The 27,263-nt window shown below is 43.9% G+C and overlaps 1 protein-coding gene across 3 annotated transcripts in view; it reads right to left on the minus strand.

The window, feature by feature from the left end:
* LOC146811683 (E3 ubiquitin-protein ligase TRIM69-like) overlaps positions 1–27,263 on the minus strand; it is a 174,807-nt gene that overhangs the window by 41,468 nt on the left and 106,076 nt on the right. For all 3 annotated transcript variants that reach the window (XM_085618664.1, XM_085618663.1, XM_085618662.1), the window contains exons 6-7: positions 9,940–9,962; positions 9,718–9,836 (exon numbers count right to left, since the gene is read on the minus strand). In XM_085618664.1, coding sequence (XP_085474790.1) covers positions 9,718–9,836; positions 9,940–9,962 — 142 coding nt within the window. The remainder of the gene's footprint in view (positions 1–9,717; positions 9,837–9,939; positions 9,963–27,263) is intronic.

A 27,263-nucleotide genomic window follows, 5' to 3' on the forward strand; every position in this document is an offset into this window, starting at 1 on the left:
TGTTTATTCTACCTCACTTTTAAATTATAAAACTGCCATCCGAAAAACCAAAAGCGCTTTCTTTCAGGAAAGAATTGAGAAAGCAGTATGTTCCAGTAAGGAATCTTACGCTATCCTAAAAAATCTCCTGAAAACCCCAGTTCATGGACCGAGATACTCCACAGACCCCAAAGCGGACCAGATAAAATGCCAACAATTGGCAGATTTTTTTCATGACAAAATCCCAAAAATTCTCGACCTAATTCCCCCCGCGACCTCTTGCGAGGACAACGACCTCCTGAACCCCCAAACATCCAGTCATCTCCTCTCTTGGGGTCAAGTTACGACCGAAGAAGTGGGAAACACGTTAAAATCCATAAAAAGCGGCTCTCCCAGGGATCCCGCCCCGCTTCGAATCCTCAAGGAGGTAGCCCCCACGATTATTCCCTCCATGACCCATCTGATCAACACCTCACTCCAACAGGGAGTTGTACCCCCGAGCTGGAAGGCGGCAGTTGTGAAAGCTTTGTTAAAGAAACCCTCTCTTGACCCTGAAAATCTGGCTAACTATAGGCCCATTTCCTTACTTCCGGGAATCAGCAAGATTGCTGAAAAACTGGTTAATAAAAAACTCTCCCAGTTCCTGGAGGTCAATAACATACTAAAAAGCTCTCAGACGGGCTTTCGTCCAGGGCAGGGCACGGACATCGCCCTCCTGGCAGCGGTAGAGGAGGCCAGAGCGCTATTGGACGGAGGAGGATCAGTGGCAGTGATCCTCCTCGACCTAAGTGCAGCCTTCGATACCGTCAATCACCAACTTCTCATCAAAAGACTCAAGGGAGCTGGTGTAGAGGGCTCTGCGCTAGCCTGGCTTACATCCTTTCTGGCGCATCGGACCTATCAGATCTGGGAGAACAACGCCCGCTCCTCCGATGGCGTGCCTCAGGGCTCCTCCCTGAGCCCCACATTATTTAATATCTATATGTCCACATTGGAGGAAGTCATCATCCCATTCGGAGTGAGCGTCGTCAGTTACGCTGACGACACACAATTAGTTGTTTCACTATCTCACCCCAGACAACAACCAGCAGACTTACTTAACTGCCTTGCACAGGTCCATCGCTGGATGAACACCTCAGCCCTAAAATTAAATGGATCAAAAACGGAGATTCTGCTCCTCGGCCCGAAAGGACCCATATTCTCCCCGAACATCTGGCCAGCCTGTCTGGGCCCTCCCCCTGAACCCAAAGATGAAGTAAAAAGTCTGGGTGTATGGCTCGACACCGACCTCTCGTTTACCGTGCAGGCGAAGAAAGTAGCCGGGACCTGTTTCGGGCTCCTGAAATCGTTAAGGAAAGTCCTGCCCCTCCTGCCCATCAACTCCCAAAAGTTGCTTATTCAGGGCCTAATACTCTCGAGGCTCGATTACAGCAATGTGATCTACCTGGGCACCCCTGAAGCGACGCTGAACAAACTTGAGAGTTCAGAACACCGCGGCCCGGATTCTCACAAAGACTCCTGCCAGAGCGTCGGCCAAACCGGCCCTAAAACTCCTCCATTGGCTTCCCATAAGAGAGCGGGTCAAATTCAAGGCCCTGTGTCTAGCTCACAAACTATTACAAAATCAAGGCCCCCCTGTTCTTAAGAAACTCATTACATCCTACAAATCCTCTAGACCCCCCTCCGCTCGGACACGGAAAACTTCATTGCCACCCCCAGATTCAAGAAAGCCCGGTCAGGAGGAAGACGTTTCTCAGTCCATACTGCACAACTCTGGAACTCACTCCCCCGCGTCTTGCGACTCGAACCGCATTATCTCCGCTTCAGGAAACGGCTCAAAACTCACCTTTTCCCTCAGTGAACTTGTCTGTCCTTAACCTTGTTCCCTCGTGTCCCCCTCCCCTCCCTCTTCCCTTTCCCTCTTCTTTTCCCTTTTCCCACTGAATTCAGGAGATAGGATCGTTTAGCGCTGGGATACCTCCGGGTGACTACGCGCTCTACAAAAATAAATAATAATAATAATAATAATAATAATAACCTTTCCTCCGTTCAGGAGGTTGATACCTTTATATCTCGCATGAAGGAGGTTTAATAGAGACTATCACATTAATAACGATAATAGCGACATATCACAAAAAAAACAAAAAAAAAACATCCATGACTCATGCACAATATCTGAAAAAAAAAAAAAAAGTATAAAATAAAATATACTAAATGAAAAATAAAAATATATATACACAACATAAACAAGGTGTGTGTGTAGATATAAGGGATTACATAATAGTAACAAGGTTATTGGGTCACTGGCTAAGTAAAATATGTGTAATTGAGAGTGGTGGGTTCTGTACGAAAAACGGGGCCTCTCAAATAGGCGATTATCATCGCCATAGTAGTTGTGGGGGGTTCCTCATTGTGGGTGGTGGAGGGGAGGGGGGGGATAGGGTGGGTGGAAAAAATAAATAAAACATTTCCTCATAGAGCCAGCAGCATGAGTTGTAGTAAATTAATACTCCTTGTGTATATAAGTTAGATCTGGATATCGTCTGGTGTATAAGAAAATCTACTCTCTGGAATAATGAATTCTCTAAATAAAACTAAAATAATCAGCTGGAATGTGAATGGATTGAGAGATGGGAGGAAACTTAACAGAGTCTGCGAATTTCTGAAAAAATCAGGAGCCCATATATGCCTTCTACAAGAGACCCACCTGGAGTTTCAAGAATGCAAGATTGCCTTTGAGAAACAAAGCTGGGTTCAGGATCTCCTGTGCTCTCGTCAAAGTGGAAGTACAAGAGGGGTAGCGATATTAATTCAAGGAAATAGTAAAATTAGAATAGAGAACCATGACACGGACACGTCAGGCAGATGGCTGTCCGCCCAGTTAAAAGTAGATAGTTTTTCCCTAACATGTGCAGTCTATTATGGCCCCAATCAGGACTGTCCGGAACATCTGGCCAATTTGAAGTCATCTCTCTTCAATTTAAATGCCCCTATTATTTTGGGGGGTGACTTCAACTTGGTTTTTGATAAAAACTTGGATAGGACCTCTAGAGCCACTGCCGCTTCTCTTCCCAAAACAAAATTAGAACTAAAGAACGTAATGAAAGACTTCAATTTACTGGATATTTGGAGGACTAGGAATGTTACGGGTAGAGACTATTCTTTTTATAGTCATAGATATAGGCATCATTCCCGGATTGATTTTTTTCTGATAGATCAGATGCTTCTTTCCCAAGTAGTCTCCTCCTCTTACATTCCCGCTCTACTCTCGGATCACTCTTCAGTAGAATTAACAGTTAATTTCGTAAAAGTACAAACGAGAAGGTGGACTCTTGATAGATCACTATTACAAACAGACGAAGTAAAATTACAACTATCCACACAGCTGGAAGAATATTTTAGATTCAACTGTGGTTCAGCAAGTGCCCAGATTGTATGGGAGGCCTTTAAGCCCTTTATGAGGGCGATAATAACCACACTCACGATTAAGAGAAATAGGGACAAAAGGAAAGCAGAAGCGGACTCCCTTATAAAAATTAAGTTGAAAGAACAACAATTTCAATTAGCCTCCCTAATGCAATATCCTAGTCTGGATGTACTACTGAACGAGTTAAACTCCTTAAAAGCAGAATATCAGGCTCTCCTCGATAAAGCCATTAAGGAAAGATGGAATGCGAGTAGACTAAGTAATTTCTCTTATGGGGAGAAGTGTGGTCGTTTCCTGGCCTGGAAGGCCAGAACAGATCGAGCCAAGAACCAAATTGGGAGTTTGATCCTACAAGACTCAGGGACTTTGACCTACAACAACCATGAGATATCAAAAGAAGTCCATAATTATATGTCAAAGATGTATGCAGAACAAGGAGGTTTCTCTTCAGAGAAGGCTGAAAAGTGGCTTAACCAACTAGTCTTACCACATCTTACAGAAGCAGATAGGGTCTTTTTGAGTTCACCAATTAAGGAGGGTGAAGTTTACAATCAACTAAAGAGCATGGCAAAAGGCAAAGCAGCGGGTCCGGACGGCCTCCCAGTTGAGGCATATCCAATAAACCCAGAATCAGTTGTACCAATCCTTACAACTTTAGTTAATAAAATACACCTCTCCGGCGAGGCTGTGCCACAAACATGGTCCGAGGCAACAGTGACTCTAATATTAAAACCTAATAAGGACCCTCTGATGGTCGAATCCTATCGGCCAATCTCGCTGCTGAATATGGACTATAAAATTTTTGCAGGCGTATTGGCAACGAGATTGGCCAAGGTTATTAAATCAGTGGTCCACAGTGATCAAAGAGGCTTTATGCCGGGTAGGCAGCTGAACGAACTTACATTTCAGGCCATCGCTGCCATAGATGTAGCGACTAATGAAAAGTCTCCCCTAACTATTGTGGCCATTGATGCCGCAAAGGCTTTCGACCAAGTTAGTTGGCCCTATCTCTGGGAAACATTAGCTGCATTTGGTATGGCATTGAACTTTATAGCCTCGATTCGATCCTTATATTCTAGTCCCAAAGCCAAAATTTTAGTAAATGGTTTTCTCACTGAATGGATACACATATTCCGTGGCACTAGACAGGGATGTCCCCTTTCCCCTCTTTTGTTTAATTTGTATATCGAGCCTTTAGTTGTTAAGTTGAGATCTGACTCGACTTTCAAACCTTTTAATATCGCGAGTTTGGAGTTGAAGTTTGCTCTTTATGCGGACGATCTCTTAATGTTCACATCAAACCCAGAAGAGGCCGTCCCTAGACTCTTTGCGTGGGCAGAAGACTTTGGGGCAATCTCTGGTTATAAAACCGAGCTTATGCAGTGGAATTCGGTAGAGGAACATCTGGCTGTTAAACCTAAGATGAGATATCTGGGAATATATCTAGTTCAAGATATAAATCCGACAACTAAAATAAATTTCGATAGAGTTTATAAGGAAATCTGTCATCTCCTTCAACGTTGGTCTGGGCTTCCGCTTAACATATTTGGCAGAGTGAACCTTGTGAAAATGACTATTTTGCCTAAAATTACATTTTTATTTAACTCTATTCCGTTATCTTTTGATCCAAAAGACATAGCTAAATTGCAGGGAAAAATAGGTTCATTCATTTGGAACTCTAAACTGCCGAGAATATCTTGGTAAAAATTGACGAGAAAATTAAAAGTTGGGGGCCTTGCCCTTCCAGATTTACTTATCTACTGTCATTTGTTCCAACTTAAAAACTTCAGACGATTGGCAGATAAGGCAGACACTACTGTCTTAGGCTCCCTATTTCAGGCTTTGTTACACAATCTACCCCAGGGTCAGGAATACTTTCTGTTCAAATTTGGTGATCCCAGGTTTTAAAAAAAAGTCAGATTGAAGATTCTGTTAGCTGCCCAAAAAAACTGGGTTTTTTTCAGGAAAAAGTTGGGAATCCCCTATTATGCTCCCCAGGCCCCGATATGGGACTCACCAGGGACCCCAGAGTGTTTGAAAGATCAGCTAGCTCGCCCTTTGAGGTTGGCCGGTATTACACATTGGGGAGATCTTCTAAAGGATACACAGCTCATTGATTGGGATTCTCTCTATACCCTGACGGAGGGTTCTCTCACCAGGTTCAAATATTATCAACTATCAGGTTGGTGGGCTACTCTCGCGCCGGTGTCTTGTACATCTAATCCAAGCTTTGACCTGGTAAACAAGAAAGGGACCTGGAAAAGAGAGTTGGCATTTTGGTATTGGGCTATGATGGGAGCAGAAGAAATTCCGGAGATTGAACTCTTAAAAATATGGGGCGAACAGGTTGATTTGGATTATAATAATCTTAAGGAGTTGTGGGAGGATTCCTTTACTATGCTACATAATGTGGTTAAGCCAGCTGCACTTAAAAGGAACCATCTGTTCACCCTGTATAGAGTATATATCTCGCCCAAGAAACTTGTAAGATTCACCAACCTCGAACATCGGTGCCCTCGTTGTAGATTACTCGCCGCTGAGGACATACATATGTTTGTGGATTGTCCCTCTCTGGCGCAATATTGGGCTAGTTTAGGTGAATTCACTGCAGCAGTATTAAATGTACAACTTATCATAAATCCAAAGACAATTTTGTTTGGGTTAGTTAACGATTATCAAATATGTGCCACTGATTCTAAACTTATTTTCTATATTAGGTTGTTAGCAAGGCGAGAAATATGTAGGGCGTGGAAAAACGAGAAGGCACCCATCTTCTCAGATTGCTTGAAACATATTATGTTCACATGTGAGTCAGATATTGCCTGCGATCCCTCTAGTGAAGCAAAGGTATGGGCACCCTTAATGGCCTGGCGGAATAGATGATGGAAGTATTCCGATGATTTCACCTGGGCACTGTTGGGGCTCAATCTCTAACATCATCAATGGGCCTCTCAGTGAGTAAACGTTGGAGTGGACAGAGCAAACAGTAAAATGCCAGAGAGGTTAGACCCCTCCCCCTCTCCCCCCAGGGTCCTAAAATCGGAATCGTACCTTTTGTGGTGGGGGTTGAGGGGAGGGGGCTTCCTCATTTGGACTGCCCTTCCGTCTGGTGGTATATGAGGAATAAAAAAAAAAAAAAAAAAAAGGAATACTTCTAGACGGAAGCTGGCCTTTCATGGCCTCAGCTCCCGGACCTGGAACAGGAGCATGGCCGATTCTTCACCAGCGACCTCTTCTGCTTTGCAACATACCTGTCCAGAATACCATTAGCGTGGCAGTTAATCATGGCCTAAGCCGAAGCCCCACAGGAGTACCATGTGTGGGTTTGTGACAGACATCTGCTTTCTGCAGTGTTGGAACAGCTTGAATACTGTCATTTGAGGGGTGCATCGTTCCCTAGAACACTTTTTTTGAGCGGTAAAGACAATGGTCAAACCTGCAGAGCTTCAGATCCATGTTAAAGGCCATGGAACGAAAGGAACAGACATCAGCAAGCAGTGGTGGTGCTTATATGGCTCTGCTCCATCACTTCTGGGGCAGTACTGTGTGCCAATATGTGGTGCCATATTGCTCAGTCACCACTGAGCAATATGGCACCACATATTGGCACACTGGAGAATCACTATAAATACTCAAGATATAGTCTGACGCCTGGGGATATTCTAAAGATTAGGAATTTACATAGAAATATCCATCAGAATTTTGACTATTTTCTTAGTTCCCTCCAGGGCGATTCACAAGCTCTGGTACACGCGAGAATCACCAACATGTGGAGAAAAAAAAAAGACACAAATTAGGCCTGTATCTTTAAGGGAAAAATGTTAAGGCATAAGAGCGAACTGTCCCAAACATCAAATAAAAAGAATTCGCTTATCACTGAGTGGGGGGGGGGGGGGAGCCTCAGCACTTCCATGGTTAATAGCACGAGGTTCCTTATGTATCAATGGATGTTAAAATGTCAAAATAGCTAGATTCTATGGTGTGAAATGAGCCGTTTCACTGCACAATTGGGATTCCTGCCTCTTAGTTTAAAGAGCATTTTAGGGTAAACGATTGATCCTGTGATTAAAGCAAAGAGGGGCAGGGAATGAACAACACTTTAATTGCTCTTCCCGAGGGTCCATCATTTCCGATTGCCCTGCTGATATTGTTTCAAGCACCCTTCCTTTCTCAATGATGTATCTGAAATTAATCCCCAGCAAGAGACAACTATGGATTAGTATCAATAACTATGCTCCACCACAAGATCTTCAATCTTTTACTTGTTAGCTCGTTCATTTATTATGAAAACAAAATATGAAAAAAATGCTGTATAATTTGGATCTATTGATGGAGCAGTAGACCAAAATTTTGTATACCCCCTATTCGGTTTTAAATATACTAGTCAAATAATCTATTAATTATAACACTACTAAATAAGTTTGCATGTGTATTAATCAACCTTAATATACAAAATATGTGGGATTTGCATTTTGCATGGCTAAATAATTGTGATCACTAAAATTCGTACGCATACTAACCGTAGTATATGTACTAAATAGAATATTGCTCGATATATGTCGCTTTTGTGACGTTTGTTATGTTGCCCAAGATGACATCAAATGGGTGAATATGAACGTTTTAAATGTCGCTATACGCTAGATAATTACAAGCACATAGAGGAATTAGTAAGGGGTTAACGTTTTATTCATTATTTCTATGTATTAATTACTCTTTTGTGTTGGTTTCGCTTAAGTTGTCCTTTGGGCCTAAAAACAAAATGGCCGCCAACATGACAACGTGATGGCCACCATTCCACGAGGTTTCGGGTGAAGTGAGACTGCGCAATAGTTTGTTCCTGTGGCCTCGTCATGACCCTTGTCATACTGTACCCGAACAAAGCCACGGTGGGAAGTCAGCCAAGTACCCACACAATGAACTTTTACAAGAAACCGGAAAAATCCAAAACCATGACATAACCTCTTTAACTGTGCTAAACCTCACCGGACGATCCCAACCAACCAATCAGAAAAGCCCAAACTTTGTAAATTGTTACATCTTTGACCGTCCGAATGCTGCCCATTTTCCTGATGAACTACGAACTTTATAAAATTTGAGGGCATTGAAAGATGCTTGCACGTCTCTGGTCCTTGCTTTTCTTTGGGACTGTAGCGTGCTGCATGAAGAACTTCTAAATTCTGACTGATTGATGAATAATTTGAGGGCTTAGAGGACGCCCGATAGCCAGGTTAGGTAAATATGGCGTTTTGTGATTTACGTAAAATTAATGAAACTTTCTAGATGTAGATTTGACCTTTTGAGATAAATTAGATAAACAAATATTGATTAACAAGTAAATGTGTCTGATTTATTGAGGGAGGGATGATCAAAATCTTAAATGTGTTTTAGGTGGTTCTAAATCACCATCAACTGATCCAGCTAAATGATCCATTGATCACGTGGGAGGAGTCACTTGATGTTTAGGATTGAGATCTGTAAGTGTAATGATATTAATGTATAGATATGCAATATAATTCTTCCTATAGGTTATAAGGTATTCCTTTCATGTCAGCGCTAGAACCACTCATCTCTCCTGTATGTGCAGACCAGTGTGAAGTGACATGTGAATGTTGGTGTTATGGGCGCCACCAATGACTGTGTGAAAGTGTTAATGTGATATCTGGTCTGTGACGAAGGGAGGATATTTGGTACGGGTCTTGTCCTGTTCCCCGTGACCCAAGTTTCTGCGCTGTAACACTAACGTACAATAGAAGGAAAGGGTTTGGCTTGGTCTTCTGCCAGGGTTGTGAATCCCCTACTGGACCCAGACTCTACAGCCACACTAGAACGAGCCAGGCTTCGTCCACATTACTCCTCCTGCATGGGATCCTTGCACTTCAAGTCCTCGCTCAACCAGAAAGTTGAATGTGTACATAGGCCCTTCCCTGGTCTACATACACCAATTATAAAGGCTGTGGATTTTCTGCGATTTATTGCCAATCCTGGAGTTTGGGCAGAAAGGCTTGATCCAACATTAGGCGCTGCGCACCATCTGGGCGTATCGTGTTAGGCATAGCATGGATCTGGTTAGGCATCCAACGCCATCGCTGTCCAGTCCAGGCCACATTGGGAGCCAGCAACTCGCAATGAATACCTCATTCTGGTGCCTCGCATCTGCCAAAATACTATTTCCTCATTCTCCACTGATCTCTGGTGACTCATGCATGCATATTCTTTCAGTATTGGTTACCTACAAAGGGATTAATGCCACCCCTGTCGTCACAGTCAGGTGAAGTTCCCCGACACTGTACATGCCAGGTCTCATTTCTTACCTGAAGAGATTGTACACTTAATTTTCTTCCACAACGAAAAGGCAGTTGGACTCCTGAATGCATGCTTGTGTTGGTCTGTCCATACCATTTCAGAATTCACTGTTTTTAGCTCAGAACATCTAGGGGTGGGAGGAAGGAGGGTGGAGGAAAGAATGCCACATTACTTTAACTCCAGAGATAAAAGGAGGAGCTCAAACAGCAAAAGCAGTAGTTGGCACGTACCTTTTCAAGCAAGACTGAATGCCCTGTTGAGGAAATGAAATACATTAGAATGTTACGCAACAAAGAGGTGATTTAGGTATTACAATATGGTCAGCATTGTGCGAATGTGGTCAATTTCCTTATAGTGAAAAGTCATTAGTCTTACTTGGGTTCAGATTCCATACTACATCAAAACTACACCTCAGCCTGGAAACTCTGCCACTTCAATCCTGCCTGGGCATGGAGCAGCAGCACCCACACGCCTGCTTGAACAGCAAGCCGCAATACCTTTTCTAGGTTATTTCTTGGCTAAAGGCACCAAGGCACATCTCAGCAATTACCATCAGGGAACTATCAACCAAATCCCCCACATTTGTTTTACCAGCGCAGCACACCTAAGCTATACTCACTTTTAGGTCATAAACTTTGTAGTGTTTGAAAGGCCCACCAGAAGGAAGCAAAACAGGTTCGGGTTCAAAGTTTGAAACTCACACTGGCTCCATAAACTTAACACAACCGATTATATTATTTTGATTGATAGCACTGCACAAGTAAATGTGTGCAAGTTCAATTCACAAATACCAAATTAAGGGAGTCAAAAGGCTTCTTTCAAGTAAGAACACACTGAAGTCCTATCCAAACAGCAACTGCAGTCGAGAAAGGGGCAAAGAGGGAACGTAGAGAGCTAAAGGAGGCAAATAAAGATGGCAGAAGTTAGCCTCAAGGAACGGCTGAGAGGAAAGGACTCATGGTGCATTCACAAAGCTATAAGGAACAGTGGGGCATATTATCAAGCACAGCATTAAAATTATCGCCGCTTTAGCAGCAGAAAACTGCCGCTAAAGCGGCGATAATGGGCTTGATAATATGCCGCAGAGAATTCCAATAGAAGCCCATGTTGACACCAGAACATGGGCTTCTATGGGAACTCAAGGGCATATTATCAAGCCCATTATCGCCGCTTTAGCGGCAGTTTTCTGCTGCTAAAGCGGCAATAATTTTAACGCAGGGTCTTAATATGCCCCAATGTTCTCACAAGCGATATAAGTTGAGAATAGAATGAATGCATCTATTCACATTTACTCAAATAAGACCCAACTGTAGTTCATGCATTCAAAAGTAATTAATGTGAAAAAGACAAACAAGACACCATGTAAATTGTTAGACATTGTCATTGTAAACAAAAACTATTGATTGTATGTCAAGACCCGAGGCTCAGATTATGCTTAAACTCTTTCTATTTATTCTGCTCAGCAGCTTAAAAACATTTGATCCAAGACTACAAATCCCATGAGTCCTTGCAAACCGTAAACAAAACCTCCATAAAGTCAGTCCAAAATAGGCAACATCAAGGAATAGCACTTCCTCGCTGCTCAGACAAATAAGTGCTTACCTTAATATTGCTTAATTTGGCCTGAGGGTTGTGCCATTTATGTTGGGCTGTATGGTGGTACCAGGGTCTCCTCCTGAGGGATTGAGTACTTTGCCATGGTTTGCCGGCGTTTGTTTTAAGTGGCTTAGACACCTGGTCTTTTACAGTCGGGTGATAACCAGGCCTTGGTTTGGGCCATACACGTGCTACTCTTGCAGTTATTCTCACTTTCCTGAACCACCTCCGAAGCAGGGAGGGTTTTTTTCTCAACACCGTTTTGCAGCCAGCGGTCTCCCAGCAACAGAGCATCGGCTCTGGAAGGGAGACAAGAGATTCTCCTAGTATTGGGACGCGTGGTGCCCCCTGCAACTCAGTAAGGGGCATGGAGCACACGCATCTTAGGAGGAGGCGCGCCCCTCCTTCACAACATTCCTCAACGCGGCACTTACAGTTCACCCTTCCAATGATGAAGGGCCGGTCACTGAACTGAGCACGCTGGAGGCAGACAGTTTGGCACTCCCTCATAGTTTTCCACTAATAGTTTAGGTCTCGCCTAGGCAGCGCATGAGTCTTGAGACATGCAGTATAGGCTTTAGTGGAGGTGTCCCCGCCTCAGTTTTCCCCATTTGAGTGTGTCTTTCAAAATGTCCTACTTGTTGGGTAAGCAGGTTTTATGTCCCTCATTTTTTTCTGTTGGGCACGCTTATGGCTATTGGCCCCTTTACTGGTATGAATGCATTTTTTGGGGGTTTGTTTAGCAGGGATCTTTTTTAGGTCTCGCCTAGTGTTGCAGCGCATGCGCTGCCCTCTTTGCGAGGCATGCAGTATACACTATAGCAGGGAAGCTTCATGAAAGCTCCGCCCATCTTTGTGATAGGCTTAGGTCCTAAATGCTGCCTTCCCATTGGTTCCAGCCTTGTTAGTCCCGCCTTATGACAAGCATGTCTTCATTTGTGTCCTCACATGAATACTGGCCCCTTCACTGCACAGATTACAGTAGGGTGTTGGGTCGTTGACCATTGTGAGGGTGGTGGGAATGTTGCACTAAACTCATTTGAGGTGTAAATACTCCGCACGTTCTAGTGAAGAGGTAAATTGTATTCCAGTTTCTAAGTATATTTGGGGGTAGGAGATGGGCTTTCTGAAAGCTGGAGATTTGTTTTTTGATTGCATTTAAAGACATTCATAAAAAGTAATTACATGTTTAATTCTAAATAGGTCCTGGGCAGTTACTGCAGAATTTGAGCCTTTATTTCTGCCCATTTCCAGCAGACAGCGATAGCCGGTAGAAATGATCAAAGAGTAAGTAACCGTGATTAGGACAAAGTACAAGGAGTTGCGGGGGCAGCTGGCAGCACAGGCTCACTCTTTGAAGTATTCACTTATAACAACGGTTACTCCCCTGAGGTTGTTGGTGTGGGGCAGGCCTAGGCAGCTTGATCATAAGTGTGTTTGAGTATGCTGCCCAGCCGGAGTTACTCAGTCATCTCATCTCAGTCATCTAGTTGTGGGATTGTTCTGCCCCCCGTAATTTAAAGTGAAACACGGACGGAGAAGGACTACGTGACACTGGATGATGGAGAGACCCCCCCCCTAGCAGTGTCCGGAAACCTAGAAACCCTGTCAGTGGGTTCAGTGTGATGCAGAACAGGGCTTTTACTAGGTTGCTAATTTCATTAGCAGAGAGATCCTCGTGCCTGGGGATAGCAACAGTGCGACCTTTCAACGGACGGCAAAGCAGGGTATGAGAGGAGGCGTGCGCCTAAGAAGGAACCACGTGTGAAGAGCCATCTTGCCCGGTGTACGCCCGAACCGCTGCCATGAAGGCCAAACAAAACCTGCAGTTGGTCTACCAGGCCGTGCAGGCGCTGTACCATGACCCTAAACCCAGTGGGTGAGCTACAAAAAAAAAAAGAAAAAAAAAGTGAGCGCTGGGGGTTGGGACCCGGGTACAAGGGTTTTAAAGGAAAGGACACTGTTCTGTAGAGTTTTTACGAGCACGTCACATCCCATATGTTGGCAGCGCATTGTGTTAAGGGAGAACCATGTGAAACTGGGCAAGCGATTAGGGGCCGTTTTGGGTGTGAAGTTGCACGCGTCGGCATCTTGGATAGTTTTAGTGGGGGGGTTCGGCAAGTTCATCAGGACAGACCCTAAAGAGCTAACTCTAGGGAAAATAAAGTAGAGGTCGCAGGCAAGGCACAAGGATCAGGAGGCAGAGGCTCTTAAGCCAATCATATTACTTTATTTTAAGATATGGACTTGAATCAGCCAATAAGTTAATCTCAGTTCTGAAGGGGCGGCAGTCACAGGGCAGTGTAGGAGGAGAGTTGCATCTCTAACAAATGGTTTATTTTTCCCTGTTTCGGTTTTCATAGTTGGCCAGAAAGGCATCTTATGCCATTGATAATGGACAAAAATTGACATTATCTAGAAATCGCGTACAATGATTCTTCCTAAAACACTGCGTGGTTCCAAAATCTTGAGATTCTTTGCATGACTGATTTAGAAATGCCATATTTATTTTAGCTTCATTTATTTTACAAATTAACAGACAGCAGAGGTTCGGATCTTAGAGCCAGTGCACGAGCCGGGCCCTGACAAAATTTGCAATGTTAACTCATACAACAAACACCAGCCAGAAGCCTGACTAAACAGTACTGTGTAAAACATTTTTTATTTTCTCCTATAAGTAACTGCAAATTAAATAATTGATCTAACTACACTCTTAGTTGAGAAACCTAGTTGATTTTAGATAACCATTGTTTACATTCAAACACGTTTTAAATCACTAGTCAAAGAATGCTCCACTTTTATCAGTACATTGCAGGGTTAGAGCTATTATACTAGAAAAGATAAGTGTGAGAAACAATTAACACAGATCTCTGTAGTAAGTGCGTTAACCTGCATATCTATTCTTGTGCCTAGAATCTGTAGTCAATAGGTCTTGTATGCATTCCCCATATGCATTCCCCATTGAGCTCTTATTGGGATTGGAATTTGTGTCCTGCAGGATACACAGACATTTCTGAATAAGGTGCATTCACTCTCTACAGTTTTCTGAGTGGGCTAACAGGGTCGTATTGGGATCACAATTAGGCACTCCTTAAAAAGTGGCCCAATTTCCCGGATCGTGCCATGTTAAAGAACAGAAGATGTTTCAGCACCCAGGCTAATGTGCTGCATAGCTAAATGCATAAAAGGTCCCAAAGGCGAGACCGAGGACATTGCAAATGCTCGTTTTTTCTGTATTCCGTTTGACTGGAGCATGTGGGATCGACCATGGGGAATCCCCTGTACACAGCTGGTGTATCTATAGGCCGGTTAGTGTCTAATTCAACAAACCTTGGCTCAAGAAATTAGTGTAATATTGCCGTTTTGTGCACTATTTGTCTGACCTTCACCTGATCAGCGATGGCAGGTCAGTTCGATACCTTTTGGAAGTTGGTGGAGGAGGAGCACTCATTGCTTCCCACCCATGAGGAGGGAGTGGATGCCATAGATGCATCATTGGAAAGAACAGTCTCTTCTGCCCTAGAACCCCTGAGCCAACGCATAATAGAGTTGACAGTGCAGTGTAGCACATCTACCTGGGAAAGGCTGGCGGCTAGAACCTCCTACAGACTCTACAGGGGCTACGAAGGGCAAGGGCAAAGCCAGGCACAATTCCACCGCTAAAGCGACCACTCTGGCATCTGATGCCTTTGAGAGACTGCACCAGGACTTCCTAAAAAAGGCAATTAGACAGAATTGCCCAGGCCAACTCCCAGTCAGGTGTTACCCCAGTGGACGATCCTGCCCCCAACAAGGGATGATAATACCAGGGACAACAAATGATCCTGATGAGGATTTGGGCAATGAACCAGACCCTAGTAGATGGTGGCGCCAAAAAAACAGGCTGGATGATACCAATGACCAAGACTCTTCTGGGATACCTGGCATACTCCACCCAAAGGCATTTACCATCCCTGCTCAGTGGACTGGGACCTCGCACCAAGTGTAGTGAAATATGTGGCCAGCCGCATTATAAACCACATGGGCCAAGATGTCTGGGGCCGCTTGAAGGCAGAATACCTCAGGCCCTCCCTGGTAATAAGGTGGCAAGCACACTAGACAATGACCCATATAGCCACCTTTATATAAAAAAAGAAATTGTTAAGGAACCAAAAAAGGGTTTGGATTGTTCCTTGCGATCCTGCCAGGATAAGGTTCAATGTCCTCGTCCATTGACAATATTGGAGATGGTAGAGGATGCCAGGGAATCAGACACCATATCATTGATCCCACAATTCTATTGGGATGGGCTTAAAGGGCCCTGTGTTTCCATGGCAATGCAAATTGTGCATTATCAACGGAGCGTGGTCCCTTTCTTCTGATCAAAATGGATCCCAGGCCAGGTGAGCTACCACTACCAAAGCTGGCCCGGTGGCCAATGGTGGTCTCAGAGAACCCTTCATTAAGGAGTTGTCATGTGTTACTACTTTTTGCTCCTTAGATCAGGCCCAAAAATACGAGGAAGTTCAGTCGGCAAATTTATTGAGGGGCCGGAAAAGGTAGGGGGCATTCGTCCAGCCGCTCATTCAACTCCAACCCCCATAAGCAAAGCAAACGCTCAATCCAGTAGCAGGACCACAAATAAAAAATTGAGGGTTCTACACCTCGAGTGGTCACAACTGAGGACGTGGAGTCAAAGGCAGTTTCTGGAGACCCAGCAATGCACTAGGTGAAACCACCGTTAAGAAATATCCCTTATTCTCTACCAGGGGTGGCAGGCAGATTACAATTGTTCAGCCAAAAATGCACCTGTTACGGGGGACACATGGGTACCCTCAAACAGCAAGGGGATTTCATATAAAATTGCATGGTACACCAACACAGAAATCCCAGACCTTTAGTCTTCTCTCGGGCAGGGGTTGAGGTGGTACACAGACATCATGGACCTCCTGGTCAAAGGGGCAATTACCTCCGCATTTCTTCCTCACAGGGGATTCTGGAACAATATTTTCAAAGTCAAGAAAAAGGACTATGGGTTCAGGCCTGTCATCAACCTACAGGACTTCAATCGTTAGGTGGTATACCACCATTTCAAAATGGAGGGTATTAGTCTTCTACGAGACATCTTGTTGAGCGATGGCTGGTTAGTAGAATTGGAACGGAGGGATGCCTACCTCACCACCCCGATCTTTCCTCCCCACAGGAGGTTTCTGCAATTCCAGTGGAACGGGCAGGTATACGAGTTCACTTGCCTGCTGTTCGGGCAGTCCTCAGCACCTTGGTATGTCACCAAGGTGCGGAGTTCAGTGATTGAAGGGCTACGAGCAAGGCGTGCAAGTCTCATCTATCTGGACGACATCTTGCTGATGCACCATGAGCGGACAAGTTACTTGAGCAACTTCAGATGACTCAGTCGTTGCTAGAAGACCTAGGCTTTCAAATAAAAAAAAACAAAAGTCAGACTTCGTACTGGTGCAACAGATTACCTTATTGGGGTTTGAGGTGGACATGGTACGCCAGTACCTCAGATTACCACAAAAGAGGGGTTTGATCTCTTGGGATTTGCACAGGACCTTAACAAGGGACATGGATTCGCTTCACCATCTGGCCCGGATTGTGAGTCTGTCAGGGTCAAATCAAGTGATCTTTCTGGATCCACTGCATTATTGGGCACTTCAATGACTTAAGGTGCACATCTGAGGAAAGGCATGGCTTATTCTCAGGAGGCTTCTCTCCCCGAAGGCTCAATCGGAGCTCCATTGGTGCCTCGCACATATGCCGGCCTGGAACGGCAAAGCCATCTTTGGATCAGTGCCAGAACTGGTGAGTCAGGATGTCAGGGTTTGGGAGCATGCTGTGGGGATACCAACACATACAGTGGTCAGAACAGGAGGAGTCTCTCCCACATCAATTGTCTGGAATTCCTCACCAGATCCTTTGCGGTGTGGAGCCTGACAGCCAACAAGGTTCATACGCTGTCTTGTTAAAGAGGATTATTTCAGCAGTGTGGAACTAAGTCCAAGATGCTGGTTGACTTTGCCATGGATTATTGGTAATACTGCCTGGATAACATGCTCCATAACGGAGGACTATCTGCAAGGAAAGTTCAACCAAATGGTGGACTGGCAATCCAGACACCTAAAGGAATACAGCGTCTTGAAGCTGGACCCCTCTTTTTCAAGGCTTTGAGCTGATGTGTCCGTGTCAAGTAGACCTTTTCACCTCTCGCCTCAATCACCATCTTCCCCGGTTTTTCAGTTGGCATCTGGACACCCTTGCAAAAGCGACGGACGCTTTCCTGCAGGATTGGTGTCAGTTTCAGGGAAATGCCTTTGCCCCATTCTCCATGATCGCTAGACTCCGCATTGCTAAGACAGAGGGCAGAGATGGTCTTAGTGACCCTGCTTTTGAAATCGTAACTTTGGTATCCAGTTCTTCTGGAACTTTCTATGGATTCTCCACTCCAACTTTCCCGGACTCCTCGTTTTCTGACGGATCAGAATGGCACTTTGCAACCACTAATGGAGGGTCACTCCGGCTCATGAGTTGGAGGATTACATGGGACGTTGGGAAGTCCCGGGCCTTTTGTCGGAGGAGGTCTCCCTCAGACGAGCTTGGGTAGATTCCACGGTCAAGAGGTATAGCTCAGTGTGGAGACTGGTAACGCTGGTGTGTGCTACGGGATTTGGATCCCGTGAGTGCAGATATAGGAGAAATGTCCTTTACAACAAAGGCTTAAGAACAAGAGGCTCTTACAACGAAACCTGAATCATGACTCATTACATCGACAATTTTCACAACAAAAGTGCTATTACAACAAATGGGATTATTACCCAAGCCACAACGAAATCTGACTTAAGAAAGGGGTGGTTTTAGGGCTAATGGCGTGGGAGGGATATCGCCCGGTTGCCGGATTTAGGGCTAAGGGTTGGGAGAGGAACAAGTGTTAAGTTCTGTGTCCCACTCACAGCCAATCAACTAGGGATAAGGGTGATGGTGGTGGATTTGCCCAGTTGCCGAATTTAGGGCTTCAGCGTTGGGTATGGAGCAGTTCTAAAAAAGGGCATGTTTTGCTCTCATGGCGTGACGCAGGAAGCATTAGCCGGATAGGACAAGCGCAGTCAGAAACAGTACTCACCCCTAGCCCGACTGCAGATACAGGAATTAAGAACAAATCGGGAGCAGCAAACAGGGAAAAAACTCAAACTTCTCATTGGTTCCCACTCACGGCTAATCAGCTACCTCAAATCCCTCAATCCACTTAACCTCATATGGAAGTTATTTTCGACAACGTAATTGTTGTAAAAGTGTGCATTTAAATGACATATGTTGTAGCTGTATTTTTAATAATTAAAAATGAGGTGGCGTGATAATGGACTTCGTACTGAAACCAGGCTATGTAAAGGGATTGGCATTGTTCTGCGTTCCTTGTAAAAGCCTTCATTATAAAGGTTTTCGTTCTTCCGTCATGCAACCCAGATACAGTGCATATCATCACCTGCTCTCAGCTGGTGGACAGAGGTTTGGCCTACTGTATCATTAACGCAAGCAGATCGGCAATCTCTGCGGCTCACGTCCCTTTACCGAACATCCCGGTGGGGGAGCACCCATTGGTTTGCAGTCTCGAGTCATTTGGTTGTCCTTTCCACCGCAACCTTGGTGCACTACCCTATAGGACGTCAATGTCCTTCAATTACTGCAGTACTGGCAGGATAATGCATACCTTTCCCATGAGGAATTAAACAGGTAAGTTGGTGATTTTGCTTTCTCATTTCCTGTAAACTACTTTGATGTCTGCGCCCAGGACCCTTCAGGACCCATCTTCACTCGGGTGGGTGTGTCTTTCACTACTGCTAGACACACCAAATCCAATACGAGGGTTGTTCACTGTCCAGCTTACCCAGGGCACCCAAACTGTACATGGTGCGCTGCCGTGGAGCGTACAAATCTATGACGGAGAAGTATAGACCACCAGGGAAAGCACAACTGTTTATTTCACTTAAGTTGTTCAAGCCAGTCTTGGAGGTGATGATTGCCCGTTGGGTGAGATGGATCCTGTAAGAAGCGGGCATTGATACCTTTTCCTTCGGTGCACACCTCAAAAGCCTTCTCTAGGGAGTCATCTGGAGGACATCCTCAGAGCCGCTGATTGGTCCTCCGATTCCACTTCTAAAACATTGTTTCAAACCAGTCACTGGAATGGCTTCACTGGTGGTTGACCAGCAATAAATTAGCATAATCCAAGCCTCCGGTCCAGACATAGAATGTAAAAATTCCTAGTTATCGTGATGGAAAGTTTCAATTCTATTAAGGATGTTGAGGCAAGGCTCATCCCTCCTGGCTGCATTAGAAGCATTTACCCTCCCGAAACCACTGAGATGGTCTGTCTTAGATAAGTATGTCGGGGTTTGAGGGACAAGGTTACAGTTCAGCATTGTTCAAGTGATGTTGTTCATGTCAATGGTCTACTTTTATCCGATCAGATGAATACGTGGCATTAGTAAGTTTAGGTGGTTAATTTCTATCGCCAGGAATTATTGCATATGTAAGGTACTGTATCATACAGGATCTTGGGGCACCTGTGTTTCTCTACCGGACTGGACCAGAAGCAAGACTATTGAGCGGCAAGTGTGATTCTAGACGTTCGCTCGAAGAAAGTGCTATTCCTTGACGTTGCCTATATGGGGCCAACTATGGTTGTTAGATTTATGGTTTGCAAAGACTCTTGGAATTTGTAGTCTTTGAGCAAATATTTTCTAAAAGCTGCTGAGAGGAATAAATGGAAAGAATAAATCATAAACGGGGCCTCTGCATCCTTAATAGAATTGAAACTCGCTTTCGATAGCTAGGAAATTTGACATTCTTAATATCAATCAATATGTAAAGTGATCAGTGCAAGAGGTAAACACTTCGTAATATTATCTCTCCACACACATACATACATATACACACATACTATCGGAGATAATTGTGCAGTAAGTCTATTGGTTGACTATTTCTTTTATCATAATTCAACAACGTGTTGGCTGTGCTGTCATGGTTAAAAGAAAGCCTACCTCTATAAGGAACAATCAACAGGTGGTCACTATAGTATCTTAACTCACGAATGCCATGGGAGGCCTTGAACAAGAGACTGGCCTCATTTAAGAGCAGCTGTTCTGCCATGAAGTCTGCACCTGGGGAAGAGCCCAGAGTTTCATCAGGGATGGCCTGTAACTCCAGCAGCAAACCCAGTCCCCGTCCCCCCAAACAATTATTCAGTACGGGGGGGGGGGGTTGGAATCTTTGTAATGGGTAGCCTTGATTAAATAAGTCACTTTACAGGCTGCACCTGCTGCCCCAATTGCACAAGACTCCAACCGTTATTCGCCTCCAGAAAAATAAAAAACCTCCACAATGCTGGAAGGGCAAGGTTGGCCAGGATTCCCACTCAACAGTAGAGGGTGCTGTACTTCCTTTACACAGCCTCCGACTTTGGAATTGGACAGAATTAAGTTTATCTCATTGGAGAGTAAATGAACAGATTTTATTGCTGCCGTGATGGGTGGGCTAGAGGCTCTGAAGAGCCCTAGTCAAAGCAGACCGCCTTGTAGACCTCGACTAGGGAGGTCTGTACAGAAACCTGAATGCATTGGGGGTCTGCTACTGGCCACAGGGATTGTGTAGTTTTATCTAAACCCTCCTCAGGAACCTAGACTACTCTTTATTCTCAACCTCTTGTCATTCTAGGAGAGCCAAGGTCCAAGGGGCAGCCATGTGGCAGATTCAGGGGGACAATACTGCATGTACATATGTGGCAGGAGAGGGTCACTCTCAAACGCTGTGTATCAGTTCTCCCAACTTTCCATCTACCTCCACAGTTCACTCAGTTTGTGCTGGTCCATAAGGTGCAACTCCTTTGAGGCCTGGCACCCGAGAGAATTAGGACCAGTGACTATATAAGGTGGTGCACTGTTTAAATAGGAGGATGGGCACTCCAGGACAACTCCACAGCCAGATCAACCTTGTGGGTAGGGTCTTTGGGGTGGGAATTCAACCAAAACCTGATAGTGACTGTATGGTCGTCAACTTCAATAACAGAGCCATTGTTCAGTAAATCTTAGAGAACTTTTCTAGGCGAAGATTTTTGGCAATTAATGTTCTTCCCCAGGGCTTCTTCTACAGATCCCCTTCCTAAATGTTTGAATATCTCTAGCCCTGTAGATTACGAATATGCTCTTGGCTCTGTCACAGCTAGACCAAGTGTATTGGCTTCGTATCAAAAAGGTTTGTTTAATCTTGAAACCCCCGAAATCTGGTATGCTGTTATAAGGTTATTAAAGAACCAATTTATATCAGGAAATGCAATGGTTCAGTATTCCCTTTATGATGCTCAGGCCTGGGGTTATTTTAATGTGATTAATTAGGACGCTGTATTAACTGGATGTAATGCACTGTAAATCATTCAATGTTTTATTTTTTTCTATGGCTTTGTAAGCTGAATAAAGATTTTAAATTGGACTCCTAAATTAGAAAACCAAACCCAGTCAACCTATAGGCAAGAACGCATGATGCAATATTGTAAGTCCCCCAGTGATCATTCCTAATCGAACCACTCAAATGGTGAAAAGTCCTGCTATTATGTGCTCTGGAAATAATGGAGAAATAAAATCAGCATTATGGAATGTGGCTGTTGTGGATGCAAAACAGGCAATCTTTGAGTGGTTACATTTTATAAAACCCTAAGCAGTATTTTGCAGACAAGAATCATGGCTCCTAGAAACTGTTTTTAATCGATGGTTGACTTATTTCACTCCTGCAATATCAGGGTTATTGGGCTGGGCAAAAGGAGGCTTAGGTACTTCAGTCTCCCTTGCTTTCCCAGGCCAGGTTGTATGGGCAAACATGGTCTCTCCCTATTATCAAATGTTACTTAGAAAATGTGAAAGAACACATGTCATTTGCCAGTTTTTATAATATGTTTGATGCCAAAATCTGCCATAGTGAAAGCCTTGCATGAGGATATCGACCGAAGACTGATCAGATTTAACGTTCGCTCGATGATTGTATGGATGGGAGATTTCAATGCAAAATATTGTCAATTGTCTTCAGCAATGTCTTGTGGCTTGTTGAGTACTGAAGGAGATCCTATTATACACTCTGGACATAGTCCTTATGTAGATGAACTTAAATCTATTAATGAGACTTGGTGTTTGCTTTTGACTCCTTCAACAGTGGTCCAGGTGTTGAGCTGATCTAGTTTAATAGACTACTTTATTTTCACAATTTTAGGACATGGGTTAGAGAATGTGCTACTAGAGTCGCCATTGAGCAATCATTGGTTAATAGCTGGCCCGATAAGTAGTCTTTTTTGGTTTAGTTATACTTTTTTTTTTTACAAAGACAGCCGATGACCTGTCCACTACCATCGACATACAATTAATAGGGGGGGGGGGGGGGGGGTCACTGAGTGGGGCTAGAAATAATCATACTTGCCTATCGAATCTAATGGCAACTTTTTCTGATTTTTTTAAATGTCTTGAGGTGGTCTGAAACAGTATTTGTGGAATTGCACAGGAAATGCACTGTCAAAAATAGCATTCATAACTGCAAAAGAGCAAGATGGTTCGACTTGAACTGAACCAAGGCCCACAATCCGCTATTGTTCGCTGTCAAAGCAGTGCCAAGAGAGACAGAACAGGTGTGCATTTGTTGTAAGGTGTACAAGAAGGTCTTACTGGTCCAGAAAAGAATAAGAGAAACCATAGTATAGCTTAATAATGGCCAGTGAACTTACAGTTAATATTTTTTGGCAAACTGAACCGCAACTATTTAGAAAAACCTCAGGAAACTGGGCTTGATACAGTGACGCCACCCCCCACCAGGTCTGGGTCAGACATTTCACCCAATTTTATGCAGACCCTGTATTACGGGAGGGCTACTCTCCTAGTGAGGGACAGACAACACCTGTAGCCTCTACAGTTTCCACCCAGCCCTTTTGTGGCCTAGGGATCGATTTGAATGATGTAATAGAGGCCATCAACAGATTCCCGCATAGGGAAAGCTCCAGGCCCAAATAGGATACCAGCAAACAAATTATCCCCAAGGGCACCCCGGATTAATGTTTAAGGTTTCCTTAATTTTGTGCCCTCCTAAGGCTTGGCCACATGGGACCATAATCCAAATAAAAAATAAAAAGTTCCAAGGGGAATCAAAAATTTTACAGCCCCTTTTACTTAATGATTTCTATTGCCAAAACAACGGGCTGGATCTTGCAGGAATGTTTGCAAACCTGAACTAATAATGTGCTTTTGGACCACCAGTTTTGTTTCTGCACCGGCCTCAATACAGTTGAGCAGTGCCTCAATTTACACTTTAATAAGTACACAGTGGCAGAGGAAGACAAAGTGTATTTAGGCTACATGAACTTGAGCTCAGTCTTTGACTGCCAATAGGTCAAAATTCTGGACAATCATGATGGATTTAGGGATGAGCCCAGTATTTCAAACATCTTGAGGGAGCTTCATTTAGAGGTAACCACCGGTGTGCAGTTTGGTCCAGCTGGGGAAATAACTGAAGCCTTGAAGCTTGATAGATGTGTGTGCCAGGGTTGTGTTTTTGGCCCCTTTCTATTTTTCATTGTATGTTAACAGTTTGGAGAATCATTTGTTGAATTTTAATGCAGACTGTCCTAGGGTAGGCAATTGTAGCGTACCTGCTTTCATCTATCCAGATAACGTTCTTATTGGCTTGCAGCAACTATTAGATCAGTTCTGTGTTTTTATGAACAGCTTGGAATTGGTCAACCAACCAAAAACTCAATATTCTTTGGCTCCCGACACAAGAAAAATAAGGTCTTTATTGTAAATAACATGAACATTAGCAAGGTATCTCGTATCCTTACCTGGGAATACACTTTGATGATAGACTCACAGGGTACTTTGAAAGCGGGTATGGTAACTCTAGCAAAGCGTGCAGGGACGGGCCTAGGTTTTGTGACCAGACTGGGCAGCAACCACATCTAAGAACTAATAACAATCTATAAGGCTAAGTGCTGCCCAGGTGCCATATACAAGGCTGGTGTATGGGGCTTTTGTGACCAACCGATGTTGGAGAAGGTGGGAAGTGGTTTAAAAAAAATACCTGCTAGTCGTACCCAAATCCACTAGTAATTATATATGCCCCTTTGAAATTGGGCTAGGGTACATGAATGATGTTGTCAAGTTCTTACTTCTTCTGCTATGGCTGAAAATATGGACTAAAGAGGAAACCTTACTAAATCAATGTAGCTGATCATGTCAAATTGGAAAAGGGCCCAGGAATACCTTTGATCTCATAACACAATAACTGTAATTGGGGAAATCTAAGCAAGCTGTTGAAGAATCTTGGTACCTTTTCTGCTAGATTGTTTAAATCATTGAGTAAATTGTTCCTAGCCAAATGCACGGAGAGGGTCTAAAACCGCAGGAAAGACCACTGTTGCTGCCCACAATCAAATCTTTACCCGCCTTGTATGGAGCCTAATTTAACATCGGTTAATGACATGTGTTCCTGTAAATTAGATTGCAATTAAACACTATACATTTCCTTGTAGCATACCCCAGACAGGGCATGTTTGCTGCTAATGTATCGGTCTGCCCATGTGACAGATGTTCTGCACAACATGCTTCACTTTTCAATTTTTGCAAATTGTATTCCTTGCTAAGGAAGTTGCTCATTTTACCTTTCCCAAAACAGGCTAATTTTAAAACCATGCAGGGCTGCCATGGACTTTTGTACAGTCCTTGCCAATCCTGAGGATATACTATTTAACTGCAACTTTTATACAGTGTGCTATATGCATATGGTCTGCAATCCTATCATGAATTGTTGCTTTCTTTGACATGTATACCAAGGTTATAATTTTCTTTATATAAAATGACAATTTTTAGTAGAATGCATTTTGTGTGATTTTATTCTGCTGCTTTTATGGCCACTGGATAAATATATACTGTCCAAACGCAATTAACAGAGAAAACAGCAATAGAGACAAAGAGCAGGTTGCAGAGTAACAGGAGTTGAAGTCAATTATTTGAACCCATCATGACTGGAAGTGATCACCATCTGGACAGCAAAATGGAGTGTGAACACACTTTGTGATTATGGTTGATGCATTGTTGGAATCGAACAAGAAAGGGAATTGAGTTAGAAGGTGGATCAAATTTAAAAATATATAAATTTGGACCAGGAAGTGAATTACGGAATAAATCTAACAGAGTGAGGTCTCACATAAACTACATGGATGCGGATAAATCAGTCATCCAGGACTGGCCCACAGGCCACTATGTTGGACTAATTTGGTGTGCTTTCAGTGATGCAACACAAGTGGTATTGAGAGGGCAATGGTTGTGACCAAAGTAGTACTGAAATGTTCATTACAGAGGACAGCAAAGGAAGGGTCTGCTCGATGAGGTTCACACCTAGATCAACACAAGGAGATGATGGACGGAGCGCTGAAATTTGACACTCACCCCAGTCACAGATTGAGTTGAAACCATCATCATTCTTTAGCTCACTCCACCACCTCAGTTCAGACCCAGCTATATGAAAGTCAGTCTTGACCCTGTGCCTCATGGGAACTGTCCAGCCCGAACTGCCAAGCCAGGTCCTCCCTGGACCGGAAGCAAACATCCTGGGACCGGTTTCTGGGTAATACCCTTCATCAACCAGGCTATCTTGAATCCCGTGGCAAAGTGAGCAAGGGACCCAATTCTGGGACTGACTGGGAATATTTGGTACATGTAAAAGTCTTCTCCACATCAAAACAAATCGGATTTGCTTCTAAGTCAGCACTAGGTTTATATAATACCACTTACATTCATGATTAACCAGTGGGCAGTGTAGTCAACTGTGCTTTCATGATCGTTTTACTAGGACTGACATGCGCACACTTGTGAACAACATTTACAAGTCAATAAACTTGATAAATGAATCCGGTTGTCTTCAGTTACGGAGGTTCTAACTTATATGGTGCGTCTCGAGGAGATTATATGATAGTGTTAGGATACGTCCATTTACTTGCTGAGGGTCGAGCATGTTCAGACCTGGTGGTGACAAGGAGGCGGCACATGACGCCACCAGCCATTGCCCCCGTGATGCCAGTTCTATTATAAACAAATACACCAAAAGCAGGGACACATTTAGGATTAGTTGCTAGCCCCGTGACAGCCTTATGGCATTGTGGTGGTTTCTCGATAAACTCAGGATTGGTAAAATGTAGCTGCAGAATGGGGCTGCGGAGGGTTACTCAGCGAATAAAAGGACTAAATGTGAAAGCAAATGTACCTACTGAGAAGAGTTACGATACACACCACCATAGTTCACTTACCGATGGTGTCTCCAGAGTAACAGCTTTGCTAAAATACAAGGCAGCATGATCATAGGCCCTTCGCTACCCTTCTTTCCTCAAATAACTGACTAACATATCCACCACTCAAATAAATTTCATATTTCACTATACTAATTCACCACTAATCCTTTATGGGTTCCAGAGTAGCGCGCTACTCACTGAGAAAATGCTTCAACGCTTTGTCAGGGGTAGCATGCAATATATAAATTCAAACCTTCCTTCCTCCCCCCCCCCCCCTCTATCCCTTTACGATCCTTCTGAATCCAAATAGACTAACATCCACCACTCAAATTACTTTCGTTTTTCACTATACTAGTTCACCACTAATCCTTTATGGGTTCCAGAGTAGCGTGCTACTCGCCGAATGAGCGCTTGGACGCCTCGTCAATGGAAGTAAGCGCTATATGAATGCAATTAAAATACAAAGGAAGAGACTCAGTGGTCAGACAAAATAAATTTGGCAATGCCCCAGCTGTTTTACTGTCCTGCTTCATGAGTATTTGTTACTCCAATGATAATTTCTGGGCAATAGCAATGTTTTTCGGCTATGAAGTAAAATCCTGGGCGTTTCCAAATATTGATATGCGGACCTGGACTCTTGTCAACGTTTGA

This window comes from Triturus cristatus, chromosome 7, assembly GCF_964204655.1.
Source record: "Triturus cristatus chromosome 7, aTriCri1.1, whole genome shotgun sequence".
In the NCBI taxonomy this organism is placed as follows: domain Eukaryota; kingdom Metazoa; phylum Chordata; class Amphibia; order Caudata; family Salamandridae; genus Triturus; species Triturus cristatus.